The following is a 26,902-nucleotide window of genomic DNA, read 5'->3' as shown; positions in this document are numbered from 1 at the left end:
GGTCCATTTAACTGACCAGTTAATCCATGGTCTTGCAAATCGCATTCAGCATATCTAGGCAAACCTGATGTCTTTCCGACTCCTCGAATTGAACCTTTGCCATAATGTGGTCCACAGTCTCCATATGGTATTACTGCTTGAAATCTTAATACAAAAGTGGCATGGTTTTTGTAGGAAAGTGGGTTTCTGTTGCTGTAACCCCCAAAGTTTCGCCAGAATTCTGATGCACTTTGACTTGATGTCCCCTGGATCCCTGCCAATCGGATTCCCAAGGCCTGTGTACTTTTTTCCAAAACTGTACATTTATACTCCCAATTGGCACCTCTCTGGTCACATGTAAATCACATGTAAAACTCTTGTAAATGGTTGATAGCTACCAAGGGCCCTGTGACCGTAAGGCCTCTAATGGCTGCAGAACATATTGTGTAACCCTTACAAGTCCTGTACTTTAACACACTGCCATTGCAGGCTTTGTGTTTTGGTGTAGAGTAGAGAAAAGTGACGAGTCAAAATGGCATACATACCAGTGTGCCATGCCTGCAAACCACTGCCTGTGGTATATGAAAGTCACCCCTCTATTTTGGGTGCACTATACCACTGGTGAGGGTACAGTTGCATGAGCACTGAACCCCTACAATTTCCAAGTCCATTCTTAGACATTGTAAGTGCAGTAAAGCCATAAAGAGCATATTGTCTGTGAGTTTGTCATTACGCATTCCACAGCACCGTAGTGGCTTTACTGAATTCTGGGAAGTTTAGTAGCAAACCTCTCAGCATAATAAACTCACACTGATGGCAGGGTGGGATTTATTATACAATGCTTTCAGGGGGCATCTTAGAGGTGCCCCCTGAAAAACGACCAACCTCTGGTGGGTTCCCTGACTTGTAAACACCAGCTTGCCACCACAAGACACGTTTCTGGACCCCTGGGGTGGGAGCTTTCGCTCCCTGGGCCCAGAAACAAAGCCTTTACTAGAAAGATGTTGTCACACCTTCCCTAGGTCAGGAAGAGCCATATGTGGCAGGGGAGCTTCAAAGGCCTTGCTGCCTTTATCAATGCGACCCCCAACCTCTCCTGCTATAAAGAGCAGACCCCCTTCCTGTCTCACCCTTTTCGGTGGCAAGACAGGCGGGAAAAATAGACCAGCCCAGAAGGTGTGCCTACCTCTGCCAACCCCACTCCTTAGGTGGGGGAGGTGAGGTGAAGCCCACCTCAGTGCTCTCCAATCAGGATTATGGATTGTGCCCACTCCCCCACGTGCGGTGAGCACACTAAGTGTGGTCAGCAGCCGATTGGCTACTACCTCGAGACTCCTAAAAGACCCCCTAAATACACTATTTAGGGGGAAGCCCTGAACCCACATGTCAGACAAGCAAGAAGAAGGACCGAAGAGCCATGCTGAAGGAAGAAGAGGAGGACACAAACTGTCTTGACCCCAGCCCTAGTGGCCTGTCCCAACCTCGACCTGCTCCAGCGGAATCCCGGCATAGCCAGCAGCCTCCCAGAACCCTGCCTTCCCTGCAAAGACTCTGTCTCCTGTGGGCACCGGACTTGCTCAAGAACCAGACTCTGGCACCGGCCAAATAACCCAGTCTGCACCACTCTACACCAGACACCCACAGTCTGCACCACTCTGCACCCGACACCCACTGCCTGAGTTCAAGTGGCCCGACACCAGGGGGAGGTCCTCCAGCGAACCTGACCTTGGATCTAGTGATCCCTGACCTACCTCAAGCCTCCTGACGACGCCTGCAGCCTCTATCTGGAGGGTCCCCCTGAATGTTACCGGAACTGGTAAGGAAACCCGACATCTAAAGACATCCCTGTACCCAAGGCCCCATGGCCTTGAGTGGCACAACCAACTGTGCCCAGGCATTTCCCTGCATCCTAACTTTCCTCTCCAACTGGTGATTCTCTCTAGAAAGCCTTTCTGCCAGAGTCTGCAGCCTTTGTTCCGATCGGAGATCTCCTAGTGAAAACAGGGCACCTGACGCCATTACAGCACCCGGCCGCCCCTGTGCCACTGTGAGTGCACCTTGTGTGCTAACTCGGATCCCCCTTTGCCCTGAGCTTAACCCTAAGAGCTTTGCACGCTCAACCCAGCGGCTTGCCCGAGAGCAGGCACCAACCGACGGCCCCCTAGCCCCATAGGCAAACATTGGGCCTCAGCACTCTGCACCCTGCCGCCCATGTGCCGCTAAGGGTGCTCTTTGAGTGCTTCCTTGACCCTGGGGAAACCCTTGTTCTAACCCCAGACCTGAACCCTCAACACCGATTGCTTATCTGCAAACTGCTAACCACATTTTCCTCCATAAGATTGCATTAACTGTTTTTCCTCTGAAAAAGTTCTGTGTTGAGTTTGTATGGAAACCCAAGCAACTGCGTTTTAATGTCAAAGTGCTTTACTCACCTTTGTCTAGGAAATATCCCATTGTGCTATCTAGGCATACCTCACTGAGTAGAAAAAGTAATCTAAAAGTAATTACAAAAATCAAAATAACAACTCTTTGACTTTGTTACAGGTTTGCAAAACATTTAATTTAATTCAGCATGCATTTTCTTATCAACCTGTCTTGAAAAGTAACATTTTACTTACCTGTACCAAGTCCTGCTTGGCTTTCAAAATAAAATGCAACTAAAGAAATAGTTTTTAAGCAAACAGTTGGTCTGAGTTCAGTCTTCAGTCATTTCTTGCCTGAGTGTGTACAATAAATGCTTACAACTACCCTCTGATAAAGCCTTACTGCTCGCTCACAATACCACAAATAGTGAGTAAGGTGTTATCTACTTTTACCTCCGTAAGCCTTTAGGGACCCACTGGACTGTGTGCACACTATACTGTACTTTGGTATAGTATATACAGAGCCAGCTTCCTACAGTTATGCATTGAACCAGTAAGCCATTACACCTGCAAGCTCTTGAACTTTCAGCGGGTCCTTATTTGAATGGACAAGTTGCCCTCGCCCACCATTGCCCTACCCCCCCACCCGCTGGTTTGACTGGCAGAGTACCAGAATCAGCAGAGCTCTTGGCAGATAGAGGCAAATTCATTATTTGCCACCACAACTCTGTGGGAGTCACCGTGGTGATGGTTGCCTGTGGTGTATATTGTGTGATGGAGGGAGCAGTCTGATCCATGTGCCGTATGACCAAGTGAAGCAGTGCCACTCCCATGATAATATGGAAACACAGCTGTTGGCAGAGAAGGGGGCACTATCAATACTGTTTAGGCATTGCAGAGGCCCCATTTGATTTGTGTGTCCTCAAAATGTAGAACAACTTTTCTGAGCCATCTACTTCCGCAGTCATGAAACCTCCAAGGCAGCAGGAGCAATACTCATTCAACATTAAATACCTTGTATGTAAACCATTGTCTTCCTTTCACATGCAGAGAGCATACAGCATGCCTTTTAGACACCGGCTGTTATAGTCCAGCACCGAACGCTGATCTATTAAATCCTCTGTATGGTTTTTCTAAATCACTATCTGAAATCACTAATAGCATTACATAGGTGGGGAAGATGGGTCTGTGATCTGCATGCAACCTCATCAAAATAAGCCCATAAATAGGACGCCATCCAAGAGATGGCAATAAATGTTTGATAGGCCGTCGGTGAGAACCAATCAAAAAGACCTATCCTTTGAATGGCCCTATCTCTTCGAGGTCCTGATAGTTTTGGTTTCGGACCCCAATTCATTAGCTGGGTGAGACTCCTCCATACAGACCTCTGGGGCCAGGTTCAGGTCAACAACCATACGTCTCGGCGGTTTCCCTTCCACAGGGAACCAGACAGGGATGCCCCTTGTCTCCGCTGTTGTTCGCCCTCACCCTTGAACCTCTAGCCCACTGGGTCCGTACTGACGTCTCCATCAGAGGCCTCTCCTGACTGAAGACATAACGGACAACATTTCCCTATATGCTGACGACATCCTGATATATGTGTCTATCCCCTGATCCTCTGTAAACAGCTTATTCCATGTTCTAACCAATTTTGGGAAATACTCGGGGTATTCGATTAATTGGACCAAATCCACGCTATACATGCTCCATGGTCCCCCGCCCCGCCTACCCCGGGGGTTTTCCATTGCAGTGGCCACGGAGGGCTTTCAATACCTCCCGTATCCATATCACGCCCGACCCTAAAGTATTCTATGATCGCAACCTGTTGGGTCCTTTACGTAGACTCCACCGTGACGTTGCCCACTGGCGGTCCCTCCCGCTCTCCCTCCCAGGCAGAGCGGCATTGTTCAAAATGCTAGCGCTCACGAGCTTCCTATATGTTTTGCAGAACTGCCCCTTCCTAGTACCAGACTCCTACTTCCGCACGGTGAAGAGTGAGCTACGTCTCTTGTTGTGGGATGGTGAGGCGGCCCGTATTGCCCTTTGCAGACTTTTTCAGGGTTGATATGATGGAGGCATAGCCTTACTCAACCTCCGCCTCTATTATTGGGCGTCGCAATTGGTAGCTCTTTACCGCTGGGTTCATGGTTCGCCTCTGAATCCGGCCTTCCTCCTCGATAAATGTCAAACTGGACGGGAACGGTATCTGGGGGCCCTGTACAGCAAACCGACTAAGAATAGGTATCTCGGACCCATGGCGCACACGGTCGCAATATGGCACTGGGCCAACAAACGTCTGGGATGGACGGATAGGATCACTAAGGCACCACCCTTGTGGTCGTCACAGTGCCTGGGATCCCTTTGCTTCCTCCAGGGGTTCGACAAGTGGGATACTATAGGGATTTCGGAAGTGGGGGATCTTCTTCATAAGGGTAAACTATTGACATTTAGTGACCTCCAGGCCAAATACTCCCTTGCACTCACAGAATCTTTCCGTTATATGCAAATCAAACACGCCATTATGGCTGCCGTCCCGGACCTCACTTCCATACCTGCGACCTCCCCCCTGGAAGATCGGTTACTATCCGAACCCCTCCCCGAGAATGACATCTCCTACACCTATCGAAAGCTTTGTAATAACCTCCCTGATGCATTTCAGTCATTGCGGACCAAGTGGGAGGTAGACCTGGGTCCCTTGGAGGAGGAGGATTGGCGCTCAGCCCTAATGTCCCTAGAGAATCGGCTATCTGTCATAGGTTCAGACTGATCCAATTGAAGGTTTTACACAGGGCTTACATGTCCGCTCTTACCTTGGCCAAAATTGGAAGACGCCCTGATACACTGTGCCTGCAGGGATGTGGCCTGCCTGGCACCTTCTATCACATCCTTTGGGACTTGTACGGTGGTGCAACAGTTCTGGAGTGGTGTGGTCCGAAAGATGAGTAGGTCCCTGGGTAAGCCTCTCTCAGCATCACCTAGGGAATGTGTCCTCAACATATGGGGGGCTACTGACTTGAATGACCTAGAACTTCAGTGGGCAGCGCTGGGTTTTCTGTTGGCTAAACATTCCATTGCAATGAAGTGGGGCTACCCGGACTAGCTGTTGGTGGTGGGCTGGGTGGCTGAGATGGACCGCTGCATGATTGCTGAGAAAACTGTATACAAAATTAGAGGCTGCCCTAAGAAGTGGGACACGAAGTGGGGACATTGGAATAGATACCGTGGCGAACTCTGTGATTCTCCTACGTCTGAACTGGCTATGTCCCGTGCTGGGCCCATAAGTCAAATTTTGCGCAGATTTGTGCTTTGCTTGCTCTCTGTATTGTCTTACAAATACTGTTTATGACTGATTTTTTGACTCTGCTTTTCTCCTCAATAACATCTTATGTTAAAAAGAAAGAAGACCTATACTTCATATGCAAGGTATATAGCCAATGAAGAGGTTGGACCTTATGTGCAAGAGCTGTTCACAGGCATCCTTGCAAGCCTGTGACACCTGACTAGATAGGGCTCATCAAGTTCCAAGAGGAGTGCATTACTTCAAAGGCTGAAGAAGGCATCATAAAAACTCAAGGGTGCTTGCAGATTTGGAGATGCAGAGCAAGTGTGTTTTGCTTTTCCAGGATGTTGGTGCAAAAGAACATGAAACAAATAATGTCACATCTCTGCACCCAAAAAATCCCATAGCATTACCAACCAATTGAATAATACAACCCATACACCAAACATGAAAGCAGCATTAAGTAGGTTGGCATAAGCGAAGTGAATGATCCAACTCTGACGCCTCGCAATGAACAGTGTGACTGGATTTGCAACAATGTGAAAACTGACTCCTCTTTCCAAAGCTAGTTCGGGAATCAGCGTCACAACAAAGACTGTTATGAAAGGGGGAAACTAGAATTTGAAAGTGACACAGCAATCAGAGCACTTACCTCCTTAGATGAAAGACCTGTACTCTTCCTACCGGCATGCTCTTTGAAAACTATTGAGGCTCAAATAGCGGTCTCCGAAAGTGAAAAGTAAATAGTTTTCCACTGTATCCTTTACTTGTTTTTTTATTGCTAAAAACTTGCCCCCTTTCTCAACCACACTGCAAATAAGCATCTCGGCGCACTGCTGGTGGGGGGATGAGGTCCCCTTGCCTCTTGAGGGCCTATGGACTGAAGTGGACTTCTTCCCCCAATCTGCAGTGCACTAGGTGGTGCAGTTGCAGAGTGGTGGAGAAAGGGGGCATGGCCTCTGACGACCTCTCAGCAATCTAGCTGTGTGGTTCTTACTCGAGGTAACAGGAGGGCAAGTTGGCCCTCCTGGGACCTTCAAGAGCCAAGGATTACATGGCTGTTGTAGTTAGGCTGACATTTCACTCATACAAAACCAGAGATGTTCAGCAGTTATAGTTAGTAAGTAGAGATGTAGGGGGGTCATACGGGCACGGACGATTCAGCTCACCAAGGCCCAGGGTCTTCGGGTGCAGGGGGTGCCTTTAGACGTCTGATTCTTTTTACCGGAGCCACTCGCTGTTGGGGGGAGCCTACGGATTCAAGCTGCAGGCAGCGTCGTGTAGTCCAAGAGGAGTCAGCAAATGCTGGACTCGAGGTCCGCATCGCTGGGGAACCTATTCTGGGTCAGTGGGCCACCTGGACATGGGCCGTAGGTGTCTCGTGCAGAGTGATCAGGACTTGTGGATCAGCAGGGCACCAGAGTCCTTTGTATTGGATATTTGTGAGTTCAAGTCTTTGTCAAAGTTCAGGCAGGCTTCTTCAGGTTTCTGGAAGTTGCTGGCTACAGGACAGGTGATGTCTTCTCGCAGGTTCTTTGAAGCTGGAGACAGGCCTGTAGGGCGGGGCCAAGTCCGTAGTTTTAAGCCTTCGCTGCATGGACTCTTCGTCTTCCTTCTTAGGTCACAGGTAACTAGTTTAAAGGTCTGAGGGAGCCTCCTAAATACTAGATTTAGGGGGCGTTTTAAGGGAGTAACAGGTAGGGCCAAAGGGCACCTCACCTGATGTGACTGCACCCCCTATTATGCCACCCTCCTGTGGGAGGGGGCATAGTCCTAGCCCTGATTGGAAGTGCCCCCTCATCTTCAAGATGGAGGGGACTGAAAAGTATGCTTAACTTCTCCTCCACCTGAGGAGTGGAGTTGGCAAAGGTGAGCACACCTCCTAGTCTTTCTAAATTTCCCACTGGGTTTCCCACTCAAAGGGGCAAGATGGCGGTCTGTCCGTAGACCGCGAAGTAGCACCACGCCTGAGCTCCGCTCCACGTTCCAGGGAAGGAAGAAGGAGGGAGAGACATGGCTCCGCTCCACTACGCCTCGTTCCCGTGTGTGAATTTTGAACCCAACTAAGTGACTACTCCTTTGCAAAATCACGGGGGTGAAAATTTCTGCCCGTCGCTTTACTTGCACAACTGGTCTTACCGTGGTTTGTAGCCGGCATAGTTCTGGGGGTCTCACAAGATCAGCCACAACTCCCTTGCTCTCTCAGTATCACGGGACAGCCGCTGACCCTGCACTGCAGTGCCGTAACCTATCAGCTTCCTTCTGCTGCAGCTCCAGCAAAAGCTCCGGCTCCAGTTCCGCCGAAAGGATTCCGCCCATATTCGCAGCCACAACAACCACAATCACAGCAACCACGGCCGTGGCTGTACTATAGCGGCTACACTGTATCCACCGACTGCTTAACGGGGGCAGTGCTACAATTTCATTTTTGTTGCTCGTGTGTTTACTGCGGAGCTACTGGATCCTGCAGTAATTATGCCCCCGAAAACGGCTGCCTCAGCTGCAGCGTCTAGAGCCCGGGTAGCAAAGGCTGCCAGAATCTTCTGCAAAGAGGCTGAGCGGCAGCAACAGGAGGAATCACTGGACGATGAGGAAGGAGGCAACACCCTTTCTAATACAGGGAAGTCCAAGACTAGAAAACAGCAAGCCTCCTCAGAACACTCCCCGAGACAAGACGCCCATGCCGCTAGAAGAAAATTGAGTACCACCGGGGGCACAGTATTGGACTTGTTTCTAAAAAAGAGAGCGCAGAGCAGATCGCAGAAAGACCTTGGAAAGGAGGCTACCCAAGACACTTTGAACAGCCCCGCTAACGAGGAAACAATGCATAGTCCGGGAGTAAACATTTGTAATTCTGGGGCTCCCACAGCAACACCTGAGCCTGAGCCTCAGCTGAATACCACTATTAACTCTATGGTTGGAGCTACCTCTACTTCTACTACTACGGCCCCCCAACAGTCCCCATAACTGTAAGTAGCACCGATGCAGCTGAGTTTGCCCAATCCATTACACCTGGTGGGATCTCTGTTGGTGGTGTTGGTGTGGTTCAAGAATTGGAAGGGCGCTGTATGTTGTTTTCAGGGGCAGGGGAAAATGTGTTGGGGGTACAAGGTGAAGTAACTTTGCTTGGGGTAAAGCATTCAACATAGGTGTTATCTACGGGACTGCCGATTATACCTATACCAGCCATATCTGTTGGGCTCCCAAGCTCACCCCCACCCATCCAACCCACTGACAACTCTGGCCTGATGGTTGGGAATCAAGTGTTAAACAAACACACGTCAGGGTAAAGCTCTTCAAAGGTTCATCTACTTGAGGAGAAGGATAAAGAGCCTAGCGAGTTTTACTCTTTTTCTGATGAGAATGGAATCAATTTTGTGGGAGAATGGTTGGATGACTGCGATTCTATAGAGGGCTCGGAAGATGAAGAGTCTGAATCGGAACCTCTGCTTAGTTCTTCCGAGGACAGCTACTGTGAGGAGAGCTTGAACGCTAACACTGTCAGAGCCAAACCCAAATCAACATCCAGACTTAAACAGTGTGGTCCGGCCGATCACCACTCCATTTCTAATCCGTTGTTACATCTGGGGGGGGCCTACAAACTCAGCTACCTCGGAGATATCGCACTCAGCAGTGGAAACCATTTTACAGGCTATTGCAGCACATAGGGAAGAGACCGCTTTGGACAGTAAGAGATCATGGGCTGCACTTCGTAAAATGCAAGGAGTTGTCAGGAAACTCTCCAAGTCCTGCAACCTGGTAGGTGAAAGAGTCACCGAGATGGAAGCCAGGGTTATGAGGAACTAGTAAGAGGCCACTCTGAACTCTGAGCGAATTAAACTTCAGGAAGCCGAACTCCTAGACATTAAATGGAAGCTGGAGGATTTTGAAAATCGGCAGCGACGTAATAATTTGCGTATTCTGGGAATTCCAGAAAAAATGGAGGGGGAGGATGCTCGAGCCTTTGTAATAAAACTATTCAGAGAGTCTATGCCTGAACTTAAGAACTGGAATTGGGATGTCGAAATCCAACGTGCCCACCGGATGCCTTTTTAACCTGCCACCTAAACCCGGGGTGTATCCCCGAGCCATTTTAGTTTATTTTGGAATTTTTTTGTGAAGGCAGACGGTGGCTGAGAAAGCGAGACCAGACCATAAGTTGGTATATAATGGGCTCTCTTATTTCACAAGACCAGACTTTTGCCACGCAACTGTGGAGAGACGGTGGCGGCTCCGCTCTCTGATCAAACCGTTCCAAGATAAAGGTGCCCAAGCATACTTTAACAACCCTGCGAAGCTTAAAATTGTATTGGGTGGCCACACAAAATTCTTTCATTCCGAAATCAAAGCAAAGGCATATCTCGATGAACTGACTCAGAAATGATTCATGTTAATGACGATTGCTCACTCGTGTTTCTTTTCAATGATCTTCGGTTTGATTATCCGGCTTGGATAGCTCCAATTTTTGATAAATGCAGACATTTCATTAGGATATGATTATGATATGGTTATGGTGGGAGGCATGGAAACATTATAGGGCTGTCATTTAACACTTAATTGTATGTTGCTAGTATTGGTGGCCTCTTTTTTCCCTTTTCTGGGTATTCATTTATTATTTCATTTTTGACACACTAGATGGCGGTAGCTTAGATGTTGTGCTGTAACTGCATCACCCAGACTCTGGTTGAGTCTGATTGCCTACTGTTTGGGGTGGGGGGTTGCAAGGGAGTGTGTGAGGGTAGGGTGGGGAGGGAGGCAGTGAAGGGGGAGTGGGGGTGGGTTTGGGGGAGAAAAAGCTAAAAAAAAAAGAACCAGTTTTGTCAGCAAGAGGCTTAAGTAAGGGGAAAATAAATGGAAAAGAATCTGAACTGGAGCAACGTCCTAAATTAAAATTGTATTTGTTCAAAGTGATCTTACTATCTTTTCCTATAAGTAATGGGTAGATTAAGTGTCCAAACTTCGAACGTTGGAGGGCTCTTATCTGGTGATAAACGACGGCGAATGGCTGCGCTATTGAAATTAAATCCTGTTGATATACTCTGTCTTCAGGAGACTCATGTCCCATGGGTTAAGAGATCATGGCTGAATCTGAAGGGGTATAATTTATTGATAGCCTCTACACAATCTTCGAACATAAGGGGCGTAGCAGTCCTAGCAAAAACAAGTCTTGGCTTAGGAGTACGTCATCTCTCAGATCCCCAGGGTAGATAGGCTATTGTTAAACTCGCTTGTGGTATTACTATTTGTACCATATATGGGTCAAATCACGACGATACAACAATTTTTGAGGTACTTGAAGCTGAATTGGCCACCTGGCAGGGCCCACTAGTTGTGTGTGGTGATTTTAACGTCTCACTTATACCGTTGTTGTGTAACACTGCCTCCAAACAGAAATATGTTGGTCGTAAACCAAGGGTGTATCGGGCTGTTAAAAGATTGTTGGGTAGCTATGGCTTAATTGACGTGTGGCTGCAAAACAATGCTCACGACCCAGGCTATACTTATTTCTCACATCCCCACCAAAAACAAGTTCGGATTGATTACATGTTCGTCTCCGGAGACCTAGCACCGCAAGTAATAATTAACAAACCCCCAAGAATAATTTCTGATCATAATGCACTAATTCTTGGGATCACAGCCGATTCGCAATACACACAACGGCGGTCCTGGTCGTTCGATATGAAACTCTTGTCTAACCATGAGTTTATCACCCATATTAAAAATTGGACAGAAGAGTTTTTGAATATAAATCGGTTTAGCGCCTCCAGAAATACAGTGTGGGATTCCTACAAATCCGCCTTAAGGAGGGAGATTATTAGCTTTCAGAATTTCGCCAGAACCAAATCAAGAAAAGACCATGAGTTAATGGTGTCAGCGCTGGCTAAAGCTGAGGGAGACCAGACTTCTTTAATCACACAGGGTAAAGATGCTAGTAGCCAGATGCTCCAGGTAGCGGTCATAAAGGCTGAGTTAAATACTAATCTTAGCAAGAAAGCTGCCCAAACCTATAGAGCTTACAGGAGGAAGGTTTATGAAAGCGGTGAAAAGGTGGGCAAGCAGCTTGCATTCCAAACCCGTCAAAAAACGTAATAAATAGCATTTCCACAATTGTAGACGGTGGGCAGACCTTCTCGCAAGCAGTTGATATCATCCTTCAATTTCAAAAATACTACCAAAAGCTGTATTCAGAAGAAGTTGCTGCCACCGAAAAGGATATTGATTACTTTCTGGCGAACCTCCTTAATAACTCGGAGGCTGTTAGTCTACTAGATTATACCACCAGGGAAGAGTTAGAAAGTGAAATCACGCTGGCTGAGGTAGAATCTGCATTATCGCTTTTAGCATCTGGCAAGGCCGCGGGCCCAGATAGATTGCCGATCGATCTTTATAAAATTCTTGGTCAACAATTGTCCCCTTCTATATGATTTATTTCTGGGGGTTCAGTGCAACGGTGTTCCTCCAGATTCCTGGGACGAGGCTAGCATTATTGTTTTCCCAAAGAGGGGGGAAACCACCCGAGCAATTAACAACCTATCGCCCAATAGCCTTGATTAATTCGAATTTTAAATTATACGCAAAGGTGATGGCTGTTAGACTCATTGGGGTCATTGAGCATCTGGTCTCTCCGTGGCAGCATGGCTTCGTCCCGAGCAAGGGGACTACCGACCATACTCGCCGGGCTATTGCCCTATTTGATGCCATGTCCGTCACGGGGGGCCAGATGTCAATGATCCTACTTGATGCTGAGAAAGCCTTTGATCGTGTTTCATGGAACCTCTTGTGGGTAGTCATGGCACGTATTAATTTTGGCCCTAACTTTGTGAAATCTATCAAGTCAATGTATCTAGGTCCCAAAGCAAAACTCCTAATGTTAGGTTCAGAATCTGGTCATATTAATTTAGCAAGAGGCACAAGGCAGGGATGTCCCTTTTCGCCCCTACTCTTCGCTCTCTATATCAATCCCCTAATTCTCAAATTTTTAGAAAGTAATATTATTAAACCAGTGCTCTGTAACCAATTTGAGACAAAGGTGTTTGCTTATGCCGATGACATTGCGGTTTTAACACCTGACCCGATCGAGGCGATTCACGAAATTGAGCGAGTGGCCTTAGAATATGGCAATTGCTCGGGGTATTCTCTTAATAGAGGGAAGACTGTTATCTTATGCACCGATAATATTGTCTGCCCAGATCAAAGAAGAGCCATGACAGCTACTTATCTTGGAGTAGACATCTGCTCTAATACTAAGCTTGTAGTGAAGCTTAATTTTGATCCGCTCCTGGAAAAGATAGTGATTTAGATAGGGTAAACGGTCTCTACCTCTCCATTATAGGCAGGGTCAACTATTTGAAAAGGAATGTCTTGCCTAGATGCCTATATTTATTTTGAGCTATTCCTTTAGCTGTTGAACCTAAAGTTCTAACATTGATTAATGTCCTCATGTCCAAATTTGTGTGGCAGCATGGAAAGATTAGGCAATCTCATTCTTTTCTGTCTCTTCCATTGGATAGTGGTGGGCTTACTTTACCCAACATGATTTTCTACCACTGGGCAGCATTCCTTAAACCGCTTACCCCTATGGTTTTGGATTCGACTGGAGAAAGTCTGACCTCTACAGCGTCAATTCCTTCAATTTATGAGCTCTTACTCGGCCAGGATGCTAAAGGCTTATTAAGAAGGACTGAGGCAAACCATTATAAGAAGTTTAAGGGAGAAATTCTAATTAGCGCCTGGAGAATTTGGGATAAAGTAGCCAAACGCATGCATATCGGGAAAATCAACCGTTATACACCTCTGTGGCATTCTAGTATTCCACATGGTCTTGATTTTGATTCTACTGCAAGGAAATGGGAAAGGCTGGGTATTAGGACTGTGAACGAGTTTTTGTTAAAAGGTTTTGACACTGTTTTTATTGATTTAAAAATGAAATATGGTCTCTCTAATGGGGACTTTCTTACGTTTGCTCAGGTGTTCGCTAAGCTAAGAGCTAAAGGGTCTACATTGTGTCTTTCAAAAGTTGAAATAATTGAGGTAATGGTTAGACCAAATACTAGGATAGGAACTTTTTTTGACACCCTTCTGACTGAAACACAGGACGATATTGAACAAACGGAAACCAAATGGGCGGCAAAACTTAATAATCCAGACGTTGATATAGACAGAGTCTTGGAGTTGAGCCATAAATTATTAATGGCCAGTAACCTAAAAGCACAACTTTTCAAGACAGTATTCGATCTTTATTTTATCCCGGCCAAACTTTTTGCTTGAGGCAAAAGAGAGAGTGATTTGTGTCCGCGATGTTCACAAGGACCCGCGACTCTTGCCCATATGTTTAGCAACTGTTCAGAGCTCATTGTTATAAAAAGTATGATAGCTTCTTTTTGGGAAAAACTATTTTGTCCTAAACTCCCCGAGTCTGATACCCTATTTGTTTTAGGTTTTGACAACTCTTTAAAACTTTCAAAAACTGAAGAAAGATTGTTGTTTATTGGCACAGCGGTACTGAGGTTAATTAATTTTGTCCGCCTGTTGGAAGGAAGCTTCCCCACCCAGCTTTCAGATGTGGTTAGCCCGTTTCTTAGCAGTGTACAGCTACGAATCAGCCAAATTTGCTACTAGAGGCTTTAAAGCAAGGCTACGAGGGGAGGAAACCTGGCGGGCAGTCTCGAAATGGAAAGCTGGGATAATCCCTAGTGGAATTGGCTGATGTATACAAGATTCTGTTTGTTAGTACTGCTATAATTTCTTTGTTCTTATGCTATTTAGTAGCTCTTAGTCTTAGTATTCAGCTCCATAGTTCTTAAATGTATGTATAATGTATCCATTCTTGAAGCTTTTTGTTCTTTTTTCTTTATTATCTGTGTTTTTCCTTTTTATTTACTGTTTAAATTGAACCTTTGTTTGTCTTATGCTGCTTCTGGTTCTTTAATAAAAAACATTTTTAAAAAAAGGGTTTCCCACTCAAAGTAGGGGTGTAAACCGGGGGGGCTGCTATCTGTAGTAGAGACTGGGGATCGATGTACAAAGGCTGCAGGCCTTTGATGCTTCCCCTGCGAGCACTGTGCCCATCCTGGGGTAGAAGATATGACACCTCTGCCCAGGATGTGCATTGTTTCTGGTCCAGGGGGCAGAGGCTGTCCACTGAGGGGTCAAAAAAATCTGTGTGCGGCAGGCTGCCTTAAGCCAGTCCGTGACCACACCAGGGTCGGTAGGTTTTCAGGTGACATCTGAGGCACACTCCGAGTACATGGTTTAATAAATCTCCCACTGGCATCAGTGTGGATTTATTACAAGGTGTTGTCTGATACCAAACACTCCTGGTTTCAGTGAAGACCTCATGGTGCTAGAGAAGTTGTCGAGTTTCCAGCTGATGTACTCCTTATGACTTGTCGAGCACTTACAATATTTAAGAATTGACTTAAGTGTTGTAGGGGAATCTGCAGATATGCTTTCACCTGTGGTATAGTGCACCCTGCCTTGGGGGTGTAAGGCCTGCTAGATGGGTGGCTGACATAGCACCCAGGCTGGGAGCCATGCCGACTTACACGTTTTTCACCTCACAGGGGCAGCTGCAAGGGCACTGGCATGGTCCTATTGAAGGGGTACCAGGGGACCATTTTCATCTTCCAGGCCCTAGGTACCCAGGGTACCATTTGCTAGGGACTTACAGGGGGCAGACGTACCAATTGTGGATAGGTTTTTAGGGACCTGGCACCGGGGACCTGGTTGGCAAGGGACCCTGGGCACTACAATCAAAACCATATCCATTTCCAGGCAAAAAGTGGGGGCTAACCATGACAAAAGAGGCACTTTCTCACATCTATATCCTCTAAACTGTTCTAAACTTGTCTATTTTAATAGTTTCTGAAAGTCATAGCTGCCCTTAATGACAACATTTTTTCTAAAACTACATTAAAGCATCCTTTTGGATGCAAGGAAATTAGGCCACAATTTAATGGGCATGCAATTTGAATGCATCTTCTGCAAGCTAGGAACTGTCAAGAAACACATCATGGAGGGCACTGCAGTGAAGCTGTCTTTGCTCTCCCTTGTTTGTGAATTAACATGGGCCTTTCGTTATTTGTGCGTTTATTTACCTTTCTTGATTAATTGAGACAAATGTACAAAGTGCATGCCTACCCAAAAATTATTTCCCGTGAGCAAGATGCCTGTGTCTATTCATGGGACAGTCGATATAGAGGATGACCCAGATTATTTTTTTTTTAGATTTCTTTTTATTAAATCTAGCTTTGCTATACCTTTACAATACTTTAGACACTGAGTAATGCCGGTCGGGTACATAGCAGGAACAGTTACACATCACATATAGGCAATGTTACAGTCATTCGTTCCATGATCTGTGTTTTATATAGCACTCTCCCTTTTAACTTTTACTCTGTTTCCACCCTAAATGTCTCACGGGCAGATATTTTCCCATTTGGTCGGGCATCTACTTTGATAAACTGTTTTTTCTGCCTGAGGACACCAATGTAGATCACCCCCCCCCCCCCCCCCCCCCCACAGTTTTCAATTTGTGGCGGTTGAGTGCTCCCACCCAATTTTTAACAATGTTCTTTTTGGCTACTCCAGCCGCCAGCATCAGCCATGTTTTGGTGTGTGTGAGCCAATTAATTTGCCCACTACCCCCAAGAGGAGCAACCTTGCGTCCATGGAAACCCTTTTCCCCACTACCTCTGTCATGATCTGAGTCACTCCACTCCAGTAGCTCTGTAGTTCATTACCAGTCCGGAGTATATGGAAAAAGTTCCTTTCTTTTTTTGTTTTTGTATTTTATTGCAATTAAAGATGCACAACAGATGAGAAAAAGCAAAAACCAATACATATCTGAAAAAAATGAGAAAGCAAAAATAAAAAAAAGACAAATGCAGATCACTAGAATCCCAATCAAGGAACCAAGTAAACAGTAATAATACAGAGGGCAGTGGCGGGGGGAAAAAGTTCCTTTCTCTCTACACCCTCTGATGCAGTGATATGTGTCACTCCATCCCAGCTGATGTGGAAGCATTCTAGGGGCATAGGACCTATGTAGGATCCGGAGCTGAATCAACCTGAACCTCGCCCTTATGGCTATTTCCCTGGGGCTCTGGATGGCCTCCCTCCAATCCTCGTCTGAGGTCTGACTGCCATGCCTCCCTCAAAGGGACCAAAGGGTCCTGGGAATTATTAATAATGTTCCGGTTGGTAAGGGACTGCCTTATCTATCTTCGGGTCTAGCAATAGTCTGTCCTCCAGCTGGAGTATTCTGGTAGTAAATCCTCCTCTCCTATGTGTTTCTTCAGGGCGTGTCTAAGTTGGAGATAACTAAACCTTTCGGATTCTGCTAGTTGGTATTCGGTTTGTAACACTTCAAAGTTAAGCATATAACCTTTTTTCCATATGTCCCCCAGCCATTCTATCCCTAGAAGATTCTATTTCTGGAATCCCTGTAGCTGCCCTACTTCCCTCAGCATGTCTTTTTCCCAGAGTGGGGTCTGTTCGGTCAGTTTTGCTTCCCACCCTACTCTCTTCATGGTCTCCCACCAAGCTAGTCTTACTGTCTGCATGTGAAGGATGTCTCTCTGTTTCCTTACAATACAGGGTAGCCAAGTAGCCCCTGTTTCCCATAGCTTGCCTATCTACCCGGTATGCCGGCAAGAAGACCCAGTCATTGATGTTTATTAGTTGGGACACCAGATAGTAGCCCCTAACATCGAGGATCGTTAGTCTGCCTTCATATACTCCTTGTTGTAGTTTTATCAGCACAGTGCTCAGGCCCCCCCGTCCCATTGTAGACTTCTCCATCAATTGTCTTGAAGACAGTATTTGCGTTCTGATACATTGTGTTTTGCAGCACGTACAGCAGACTGGGGACCACCATCATTTTAAATAGGACCTCCCGGCTCATTAATGAGACTGGGAGTCTCCGCCAATGAGTCTCATCGTCTCACAGACTCTCAAGCTGCTGAGTTATGTTCAGGGTCATGAAAGACCCAGATTTTAGGGATTTTTAAAAATCTAATCTTTTAAAAAGTAGATCTTTTGGTGATTAAAAGCCAGATCATTTAAAGCAAATGACACCTTATGCCAGTCCTGATCTGTGGCATTCAGGAACCTGTGAGTACAACTTTTAGGGGCAAATACGGTGTTGAACTAAGTTGGATCATAAAACTGCAGCAAGCAACATCCCTAACCGAATTCTAAAGGGAAAGGCTCGTCTATGACTTAATAGCTATGTGAATTAGTTTTAAGTGGTGAGAATGATGGTTAGTACAAGTCTTATATATCTTCATAAATTGATAGATCTGCGGTATTGTGGGTTAGACCATCAATTCTTTTAAAATAAAATTGGTGATTTGTGTTTGGTACAGTTATCAAGGTGTGAAATTAGTCTAAGTAAATGTGTTTTGCAAAAAAGAATTTGAAATTTGAGGCATTCCTTAACTTACAAGAAATAAAAGGTGTCAGGTAGGCAGATTATAAGATTTACGTTGGTGCCCATGTCTTCTCCAGTAGATAAGAAAATTTGAATTGTAAGTGGGCCCTATGATCTCAGTCATTATTATAGGTGGGCCTAATGATCTTGGTCATTGTAAATAGTGATTGCCCTATAATCAACCGTGATGAATATGGCAGGAGAAATTCTCGTTGTGCGGCAAAAATATTGCATAATTATATGAATTTCGCCGTGCACTTATGAAATTCTCGAAATGCAATTACTGTGACAACATTTTTGCATGGGACCGATCAGCGCACTATCAGCGAGTTTCTTGAGTTATGTTATAGCAGGAACTGTGTCCTCTAATACAGAATGAACACAAGAATGTATTTAGGTCCTAAAATAAATTGGTTTTGCATTGCACGACATATTTGCGGAATTTTGAATTCTAATGAGAGTTTACAATAACATGTTGGAGGCATGCTGCAGATAGTACACTGTGCATTAGATCGCCACCTGGTGTTGGGCTCGGATGATTGCAGGTTGTTGTCTTCTTGGAAGAAGTCTTTGCTAGTCCCGATAGGTGACTCCTCCCTTGGACAATACTGCGCATGGGCATCGGCTCCATCCTCAGATTGTTTTTTTCCGCCACTGGGTTCGGATGAAAGTATCTCCACTCCGGCCAAAAAACGTTTTTCTGCAACTTCGACGCGCAGAACCTCGTAAAACAATTACTGCCTGCCTTCGACATAGACTGCGGCACCTTTCAACGCCAAAGTTTCCAATCCGGTCATCCAAGTGGGCCTTTGGGCCTATCGACGCCGTGCGGCCTACACCATATGGAAAGTACTCCGTTCTGAAAATGCCCGAAATGTCAAGCAAAGTTTCCACATAGCGACCACCATGAGGTCTGTAACCTCTGTCTGTCGCCGGACCACAACGAGTCAACCTGCACAGCCTGTGCTTCATTCCGCTCGTAGAAAACCATCCGAGACCGGAGGACCCGTCGACACGAGATGAGGAGATCAGCCCCTGCACCGGAAGACCTCTTCGACGACGAGGCTCCACTCGTTCCCGAAGAAGACTCGCCGGATCTCCAGATCGTCTCCGAGGCAGATGACTCCGACGACTCCATTCCATTGGGTCAGCGCGTGAGTACTACTGCCCCTGCACCACATACGCCCAAGCAGAAGGCAAAGTTCAGCACTGCGCCCGCTGGGCCTAGTCGAGACCGATCATCTACTTCGAAAGTCCCGCCTTCCGGCTCGACTCCGAAGAAATCTTCCACACCTTCTAGTGCCTCGACACCGATCAAGAGTCTTCTCTCGGCTCTGAAACAATGTCCTCTGCCTTCCGGTGCCTCGTCACCGAACAAAACTCCGTCGACACCGAAGCCAAAACACCCTTCGGCTCCGACACTGAAAAAAGTGCCGACACCGAAACATGTTTCGGTCCCAAAACCGAAAACCACACAGCCTGATTCTGAGGTCTCCGAGCCCCCGAACATGCCTTCCAAACCAAAACGACGCCTTCGGCGCCGAAACCTAAGCCACAGGACCCCCTGATACCTCCTAAGGCTAAAGACACTCGACAACCTACACAGGCACCGAAAAAATCAGCGTCGAAGAAAGTTGCACCTCAAGAGGACCTTTTTCGACCAGATCCTCAACAGAAAAAGATCTTCATCGACCTGAAAACCGGTCATGTTGGTGCCACACCACTCAAGAAGAGACCTGCAGCTACACCACCTACACCTGTGGTTCCTGCCAAAAAGGACTGTGCAACCTCTCCTCTGCACTTTTCCTTTCCTGTTTCTCCTCCTTCTCCCGTTCCTCCCTATATTTAACCTCAAAACTCTCCTATACAATCTCCATTGTCACCACATTCACCACAGAATGAGAATGAAAATGATTTAGGTGGAGGGGAAGGAGACACTACATACCCTGGAGGTGAGAGCACATGGAATTTTCCATACACAAAACCTGCGTCTGGGTGGGGTTTTCCATACCCTTCAAATGAACCTGATGTTCCTGAGGGACCCTCATACCCATCTAAACCTTCTCCTGAGGATACTATTGGGTTTGGCCAGCTAATCAACAGAGCTGCTACATACCATGGTGTCCCCATGCATTCTGAGGCCATTGAGGAAGATTTTCTCTTAGATACTTTTGAGCAGTCTCAGAGATCCGCTCACATTCTTCCCATGATCAAAGGGGTGGTTAAGCATGCTACTGAGGTCTTTAAAGATCCTCTGCGGACAAGAATTTTAAACCCCAGAATTGAAAAGAAATATAGACCTGCACCCTCAGACCCAGTCTATATTAAAGGACATCTACCACTAGACTCATTAGTGGTGTCCAACACACGTAAAAGGGCCAATTCTCAGACTTCTGGTGAAGCACCCCCGCCTGACAAAGAATCCAAGATTATTGATGCGTCAGGCAAGAGAATAGCTATGCAGGCTTCCAATATATGGCGCATAGCGAATACGCAAGCCCTCCTCTCTCGCTATGATAGGGCTCACTACGACCAATTGGAGAAATTGCTTGAACACCTCCCAGATCAGTACAAAGATCAAGCTACTGACCTCATACAGGAAGGCAAGTTAATATCTAACGCTTCCATCAAATGCGCACTAGATGCCGCAGACACAGCATCTAGGGCTGTTAATACCAGTGTCGTTAGTAGGAGACATGAGTGGCCACGTATTTCGGGGTTCAAACAGGAAGTACAAACCACCATTTTGAACCAGCCTTTTAACCAAAACCAGTTATTTAGTCCGGAGGTTGACACTACCCTCGAAAAAATGAAAAAAGACAGACTGCCTAGTCTATGGGGGCCTTACAGTCTACCCCAGCTCGAGGCTCCTTTCATCGCTCCTTTTACAGAATCGGCTCCAAACAAACTGGAACAGACACTAACACGTCTTTCAAGACACAAACCTCTTCTACCAAAAGTTACTGTAGAGGAGGATACAGAGGCAATAATACCAAGGGCAGAGGTAGAGGTAATAACAACACTTGAGCCTCTTCCGCCCCTAAGCAATGACTTTCCTACGCTCCCTCCCCCCTCCCCCCACGCAGCATTCCACTCCTGTAGGGGGCAGACTAACACAGTTCCTGACTGTCTGGAGCTCCATTACAACAGACAAGTGGGTAAGACAGGTTATCCAACATACCTACTGCCTAGAACTTACAGCAACCCCTCCACACATACCTCCCAGACAGCGTCCAATGTCTACCGATCATCTAGCTCTGCTCCGGCAAGAGGTTCTATCCCTTCTACAGAAGGGTGCGATTCAAATAGTTCCTTTACACGAACAAGGAACGGGGGTTTACTCGCTATACTGACTCCCAAAAATGGCGGGACCCTGAGACCGATTCTAGACCTCAGGCCCCTCAATCATTACATACAATCAGATCATTTTCATATGATCACTCTGCAACAAGTGCTTCCACTGCTGCAACAGGGAGACTTCCTTGCTACGCTAGATCTGAAAGACGCCTACTTTCACATCCCTATACATACTGCTCACAGGAAATACCTACGGTTTGTACTGGAAGGACAACACTATCAGTTCACAATCCTTCCATTTGGAGTGACAACGGCACCAAGAGTATTCACGAAGTGCCTAGCAGTCATAGCAGCACATCTGCGAAGACAACAGATCCAGTATCTAGGGGCTACAATATACACGTCTACAGGTCTAGTTTACCCCAGTGCAGCCAGGATACAGAGCATTCAAAACTTAGTTGCTGTTTTTCAACACCAACAATCTCTCCCATCCAGAGTGTTCATGAAACTCATAGGCATGATGGCATCTTGCATCTTCATAGTTCCACACGCAAGATTGCAAATGCGTCCGTTACAAGAGTGTCTAGCACGACAGTGGAACCAAGCTCACGGTCAATTAACAGACTTGGTGTTGGTGGACAGCCGCACACATCGCTCTCTGCAGTGGTGGAACACCAAAAACCTGACAAAGGGACGGCCATTCCTAGAGCCAGTTCCACAAGTAGTGCTCACAATAGACGCATCCCTCACAGGATGGGGAGCCCATCTCCTACAACATACCACTCAGGGTCAATGGACCGCTCAACAGCGGCTACTCCAGATCAACCATCTCGAGCTGCTAGCAATATTCCTAGCACTCAAGTCCTTCCAACTTAACGTGCAAGGCAAGGCTGTCCTCATCCGGACGGACAATATGACAGCCATGTACTACATTAAAAAACAGGGGGGGGGGACACTCTCTGCAACTGTCCCAGCTCGCACAAGACATTTGGAAATGGGCCATTCCTCAAAACATACATCTGTTAGCGGAACACCTTCCAGGAGTTCACAATCAGATAGCAGATCTGTTGAGTCGGCAGTCTCAACAGATTCACGAATGGGAATTGCATCCACAAGTTCTTCAGCCATTCTTCCAACGGTGGGGTAATTCACACATGGACCTGTTTGCCACCCACGAAAATACAAAATGCCCAGCCTTCGCCGCCAGGTTTCCACACCCACTGTCCGAAGGCAATGCAATATGGAAGAACTGGTCAGGCAGATTTGCGTACTCTTTTCCGCCTCTCCCACTAATTCCATTAGTGGTGCGCAAGCTCAGACAACAGTCTCTCAAACTAATCCTTGGAGCTCCCACTTGGGCAAACCAACCGTGGTTCACCACGCTGTTGGAACTCTCTCTAGTAAAATCAGGCACCCAGACCCGCACCAACTGAATCTAGCGATCTGGCTCCTGAAGTCCTAGAGTTTGGTTACTTAAACCTACCACCAGACTGTATGGCCATTCTTAAAGAAGCCAGAAAACCCACTACCAACGCTGCTAAATGGAAAAGATTTGCAATTTATTGCACAATTAATCAAATTGACCCCCTGGATGTTTCCATCCATAATATCATTTGTTCCCTTCTACATCTACAAAGGTCTAATTTGGCATATTCTTACATATACCTGCACCTTGCAGCAATTGCAGCTTACTTACAGAACAGACAACATCTTTCTCTCTTCAGAGTTCCCGCGATTAAAGCGTTCGTGGAAAGCTTAAAAAGGATAATTCCACCCAGATTGCTTCCTTCTCCTGTGTGGAACCTAAATCTTGTCCTTACCAGACTTATGGGACCCCCTTTTGAGCCCCTACATAGATGCGAGTTGCAATTCCTAACATGGAAAAACGCTTTCCTTGTTGCTATCACCTCTCTCAGAAGAGTAAGTGAAATACGAGCTTTCACTATACAAGAACCATTTTTTCAAATGCATCCTAACAAAGTGGTTCTTAGGCCTAATCCAACATTTCTCCCGAAAGTCGTCACTCCTTTTCACCTCAATCAGTCTGTCGAACTACCTGTGTTTTTCCAAAACCCAGACTCGGTAGCAGAAAGGGCTTTACACACCCTAGATGTTAAAAGAGCTCTACTCTACTATACCGACAGGACTAAATAATTTCGGAAAACTAAACCACTGTTTCTCGCTTTCTCTCCTCCGCACAAAGGCAACCCCATCTCCAAAGGCGGGATTGCACGGTGGATTGTAAAGTGTATACAAATATCCTATATAAAAGCTAGACGTACACTAACAGTTCCTCCTAGAGCGCACTCCACTCGCAAAATAGGAGCCTCTATGGCTTTCTTAGGAAATATACCACTCTACATGCCAAGAACAGATGCATACTGGTAAGTAGCATTTTCCTTATGATGAACCCTTCAAGAACACACTTGAGCTCTTTTAGGCACAAAGTTGCAAGTTAATTACTCATTTACCTGATCTATCTAATTATTGAAGATAATGGTTCCTTTATAGTTCTGTTTGTTTGTTTCCTCAAATTGCTCTGCATTGGTTTTAGTGTGACATGTAGAAGATTTAAAACAAACCTTAAGCAACATTAGATTACCGCACACTTGTGTCCTCACCCTCCCACCCCACAAAAACACACACAGGGCCTACGTTTTGAAAGATTAGGTTAAACCACAGAGAGCCCCTTCAGTTGACTATTTTGCCAAAACAAAAACAAAAAACTCTGGATTATTTATTTGCTTGGGTTTTTTTTTGTTTTTTAATGCCCAGCATGTACAATTTAGGGAAAAGTGGCATGGATTTATAATAGTTTAGGAATCGTGGCAGTCATTGTCAAATCTTTAATGCTAAAAAAAAAAATTTACATTATGTCCAATCAAGTGTTGTATTCTTGCTTCACCTCTGACTTATTGTGCTTTGTCTTATTTTGCAGTGTGGCGAACGAGGACATTATGCAAATAGATGCACGAAAGGACACTTGGCTTTCCTCAGTGGCCAATGACCACCAAGTCCTTTCGATCTTTAGAGTGCTTCAAGAGCAATGGAATTGGATCCAGTGCACCATGTTGACCTGACATTGTCCTTGCAATGACTGCTCCTTCGGCTTCAGTTTTCTGCGGACATTGATTGAACTGTGCCCTAGAACTGAAAGCAGAGGAGCATAATTTTAGTTTTTTAATTTTTTTATTATACGTTTCTTCCTTTACATTTTAGGATTTTTATTTTGCATCCTCCTTGCCTTGACTGTCCAACTGCCCAATCAGAAGTGATGCTTGATTTGGCAGCTGCTATGATCCTCGTTTTACCCCTAAAGTACCTTTGTTCTCATCTTATGGATACAGCTCTGTCCAAGTGCCCTTGAACTCCCTACTAAGGAAGGATGGAGCCTGTAGCTCAAATGCTGCTCAGTGGGAGTGCGGCAAGTATTTGGAAGAGAACTTCACAACAACCTGCAAAGTATGTCCACGGAATCTCTTTGCGTTGGAAAGTCATTTCCACATAACAAAAAAGATTGCCATGCTTGCTGATTTGGTGAAATGTCCGCTTGATGTTGTCCATAACAGTGTCATGCCTGTGTCCCAGGAAAAATGTGTTCCACAAATGATGATGTATTTTCACTCACAAGTTATTCTTGTATGTAAAAATAAGACAGTCTTCGCACTTAACTTATTTTTGATGGCACCTGCTTCATCAGCATTGTTGGCTCATCTGTATGACCCTGTTCTGCCTTAAAGAAAACAACAAATAAAGTTAATGCTGGTGGGCTGCTGGAAAAATGCATAGGAAATGCCTGAACAAAAAGCATTTTACTCTTAACTGCTGTTTGGGGTCCTTGGCCATATATTGGCTTTTGGCCACATTAAAGTTTGGCACTATCATACAACTACAATTTGTCACTGACAGAAGAGTTTAACCAGTCTTGGGTAATTGATGTCCATTTTTGAGAAAGGATGCTGCACTTGTTTATAGCATCCATATTCACACCAGAGCAGGTGCAGGTTTACTTTTGAGAAATGTAAAGTGCACTGCAGCTCCTTGCCTTCATCATCAGCATTGGTGAAATGGTTCCTCTGGCAGGTTGGAAGGTGTGACATGCCAAAGGTGTGATGAAGAGCCTGCTTCAGGCAATGCTAGCAAACTGTAACAAGTCCCAAACTGCAAATATGAAACGTTTGATCTTAGCAGCCAATCTGATAGCAGTTCTAAAATATGGTGACTTGATTTTTATGGCACACCTCGGACTGGGATTAGTTTTTCATTTAGTTGTTACGGTATTTTTGTACTGTGAAGCAGAAATTGAAAAAAGTCATCTAAAAAAAAGGGGAGCCTTAGGATCAAATTCCTTTCTTTTAGTTCTAAAAAGGAAATTTGCTCTTTTAGGCTCATCTTGAACCTTATGGTAGAGGATCATACAGCACTGTTTAGTTGTAGCACCTCTATTTCACAATGTATTTGGAAATCCAATTTCTGCCTGTTTAGAAAGCCGTTGCAGTCACAGTGCTGTGCAGTGTTTGCCCCTCCCAGCAAAAAAAATGCAAAAACTGCAATACAGTCTTTGTTACATGTTTTAAAGATATTTGTTTTAATCAAAATATGACTTTTGAAAAAGCTGCTCTGCTGAAAATAATTCTTATTTAAAATTGTTAAATGCAGTTTCCCTGAAGGGATGCTTGATGCTTTGTGTTCAACTACAAGAGGACTGTATTAGTTCCCATTGTACAGTTCTTTATAAACAGTTGAATAAATGTTTTTTAAGACAAAACATTTACTGCGAGTTGTTTTATGCAAGTGTTTGAAAAACTTGTATCGTTACTCTAAACTTATAAAGAAAGAGGCTTAGAGGCAAAGACGGAGAAGCATAGGGACAAAGAGTGAAAGGAATGAGGGGTTTGTTTTGAGATAGAAGAGAGCTGCGTTTGTGTGAGAGATCAAAAATAGGACGAGCACCAATGTATTTTATACAAATGTTTTCTGCACCATATTTGATTTTAATAGGGAGAAAAGTGTTGGTATAACCTTAGTAGGCACTCTGGTAGGAATTTTTTTATTTTTCATCGATAAATATATGGAGGACCCCCAATATATCTCACTCAGGCTAGGGAAGTAGTGGCAAACAGACTATATATAGTTAATTATAGATAGTTCTGCAAATCATAATTGGCATACCTGCCACTCAAACCATAACTCGCACACTAAATGCTATGCTTTGAACCTCACCCATGATGTAACAGATAACTTACATGCTTCCACTGGTGACATGACATAATACCTTACCATTAACATTATGAATGGTGCAACTTTTGATACAATGTGATCTTTGTGTGTAGATATTTAAAGTTGTGGTGCTTAATCCTGTTATTTGTTGCAGATACTGTGAGGTCCTCACCATTGCATTTGGTGTGCGAGTTAGGGTTTGCAGAGCTAACAGTTAGTAGAGAATTTCAGGCTGTTTTTAATTCTTTTTAAGAACCATATTTGCACTTTAAATGTTTGTGTGTTTTTAAACGTAATTTCAAGAGGCTTTTTGAACATACATTAAGAGAT

The 26,902-nt window shown here is 45.4% G+C and overlaps 1 protein-coding gene across 2 annotated transcripts in view; it reads left to right on the top strand.

Annotated features, from left to right (window-relative positions):
• The window catches only part of CPSF4 (cleavage and polyadenylation specific factor 4), a 96,216-nt gene extending 70,096 nt beyond the window's left edge, over positions 1-26,120 (top strand). For both annotated transcript variants that reach the window (XM_086940643.1, XM_086940644.1), the window contains exon 8: positions 24,291-26,120. In XM_086940643.1, the coding sequence (XP_086796769.1) occupies positions 24,291-24,359 (69 nt within the window). In that variant the 3' untranslated portion in view covers positions 24,360-26,120. The remainder of the gene's footprint in view (positions 1-24,290) is intronic.
• The last annotated feature ends 782 nt before the right edge of the window (positions 26,121-26,902 follow it).

Source organism: Lissotriton vulgaris, chromosome 10, assembly GCF_964263255.1.
Source record: "Lissotriton vulgaris chromosome 10, aLisVul1.2, whole genome shotgun sequence".
Taxonomy (NCBI): domain Eukaryota; kingdom Metazoa; phylum Chordata; class Amphibia; order Caudata; family Salamandridae; genus Lissotriton; species Lissotriton vulgaris.
The sequence above is the reverse complement of the archived record's forward strand: the minus strand, read 5'-3'. Positions and strand labels throughout refer to the sequence as shown.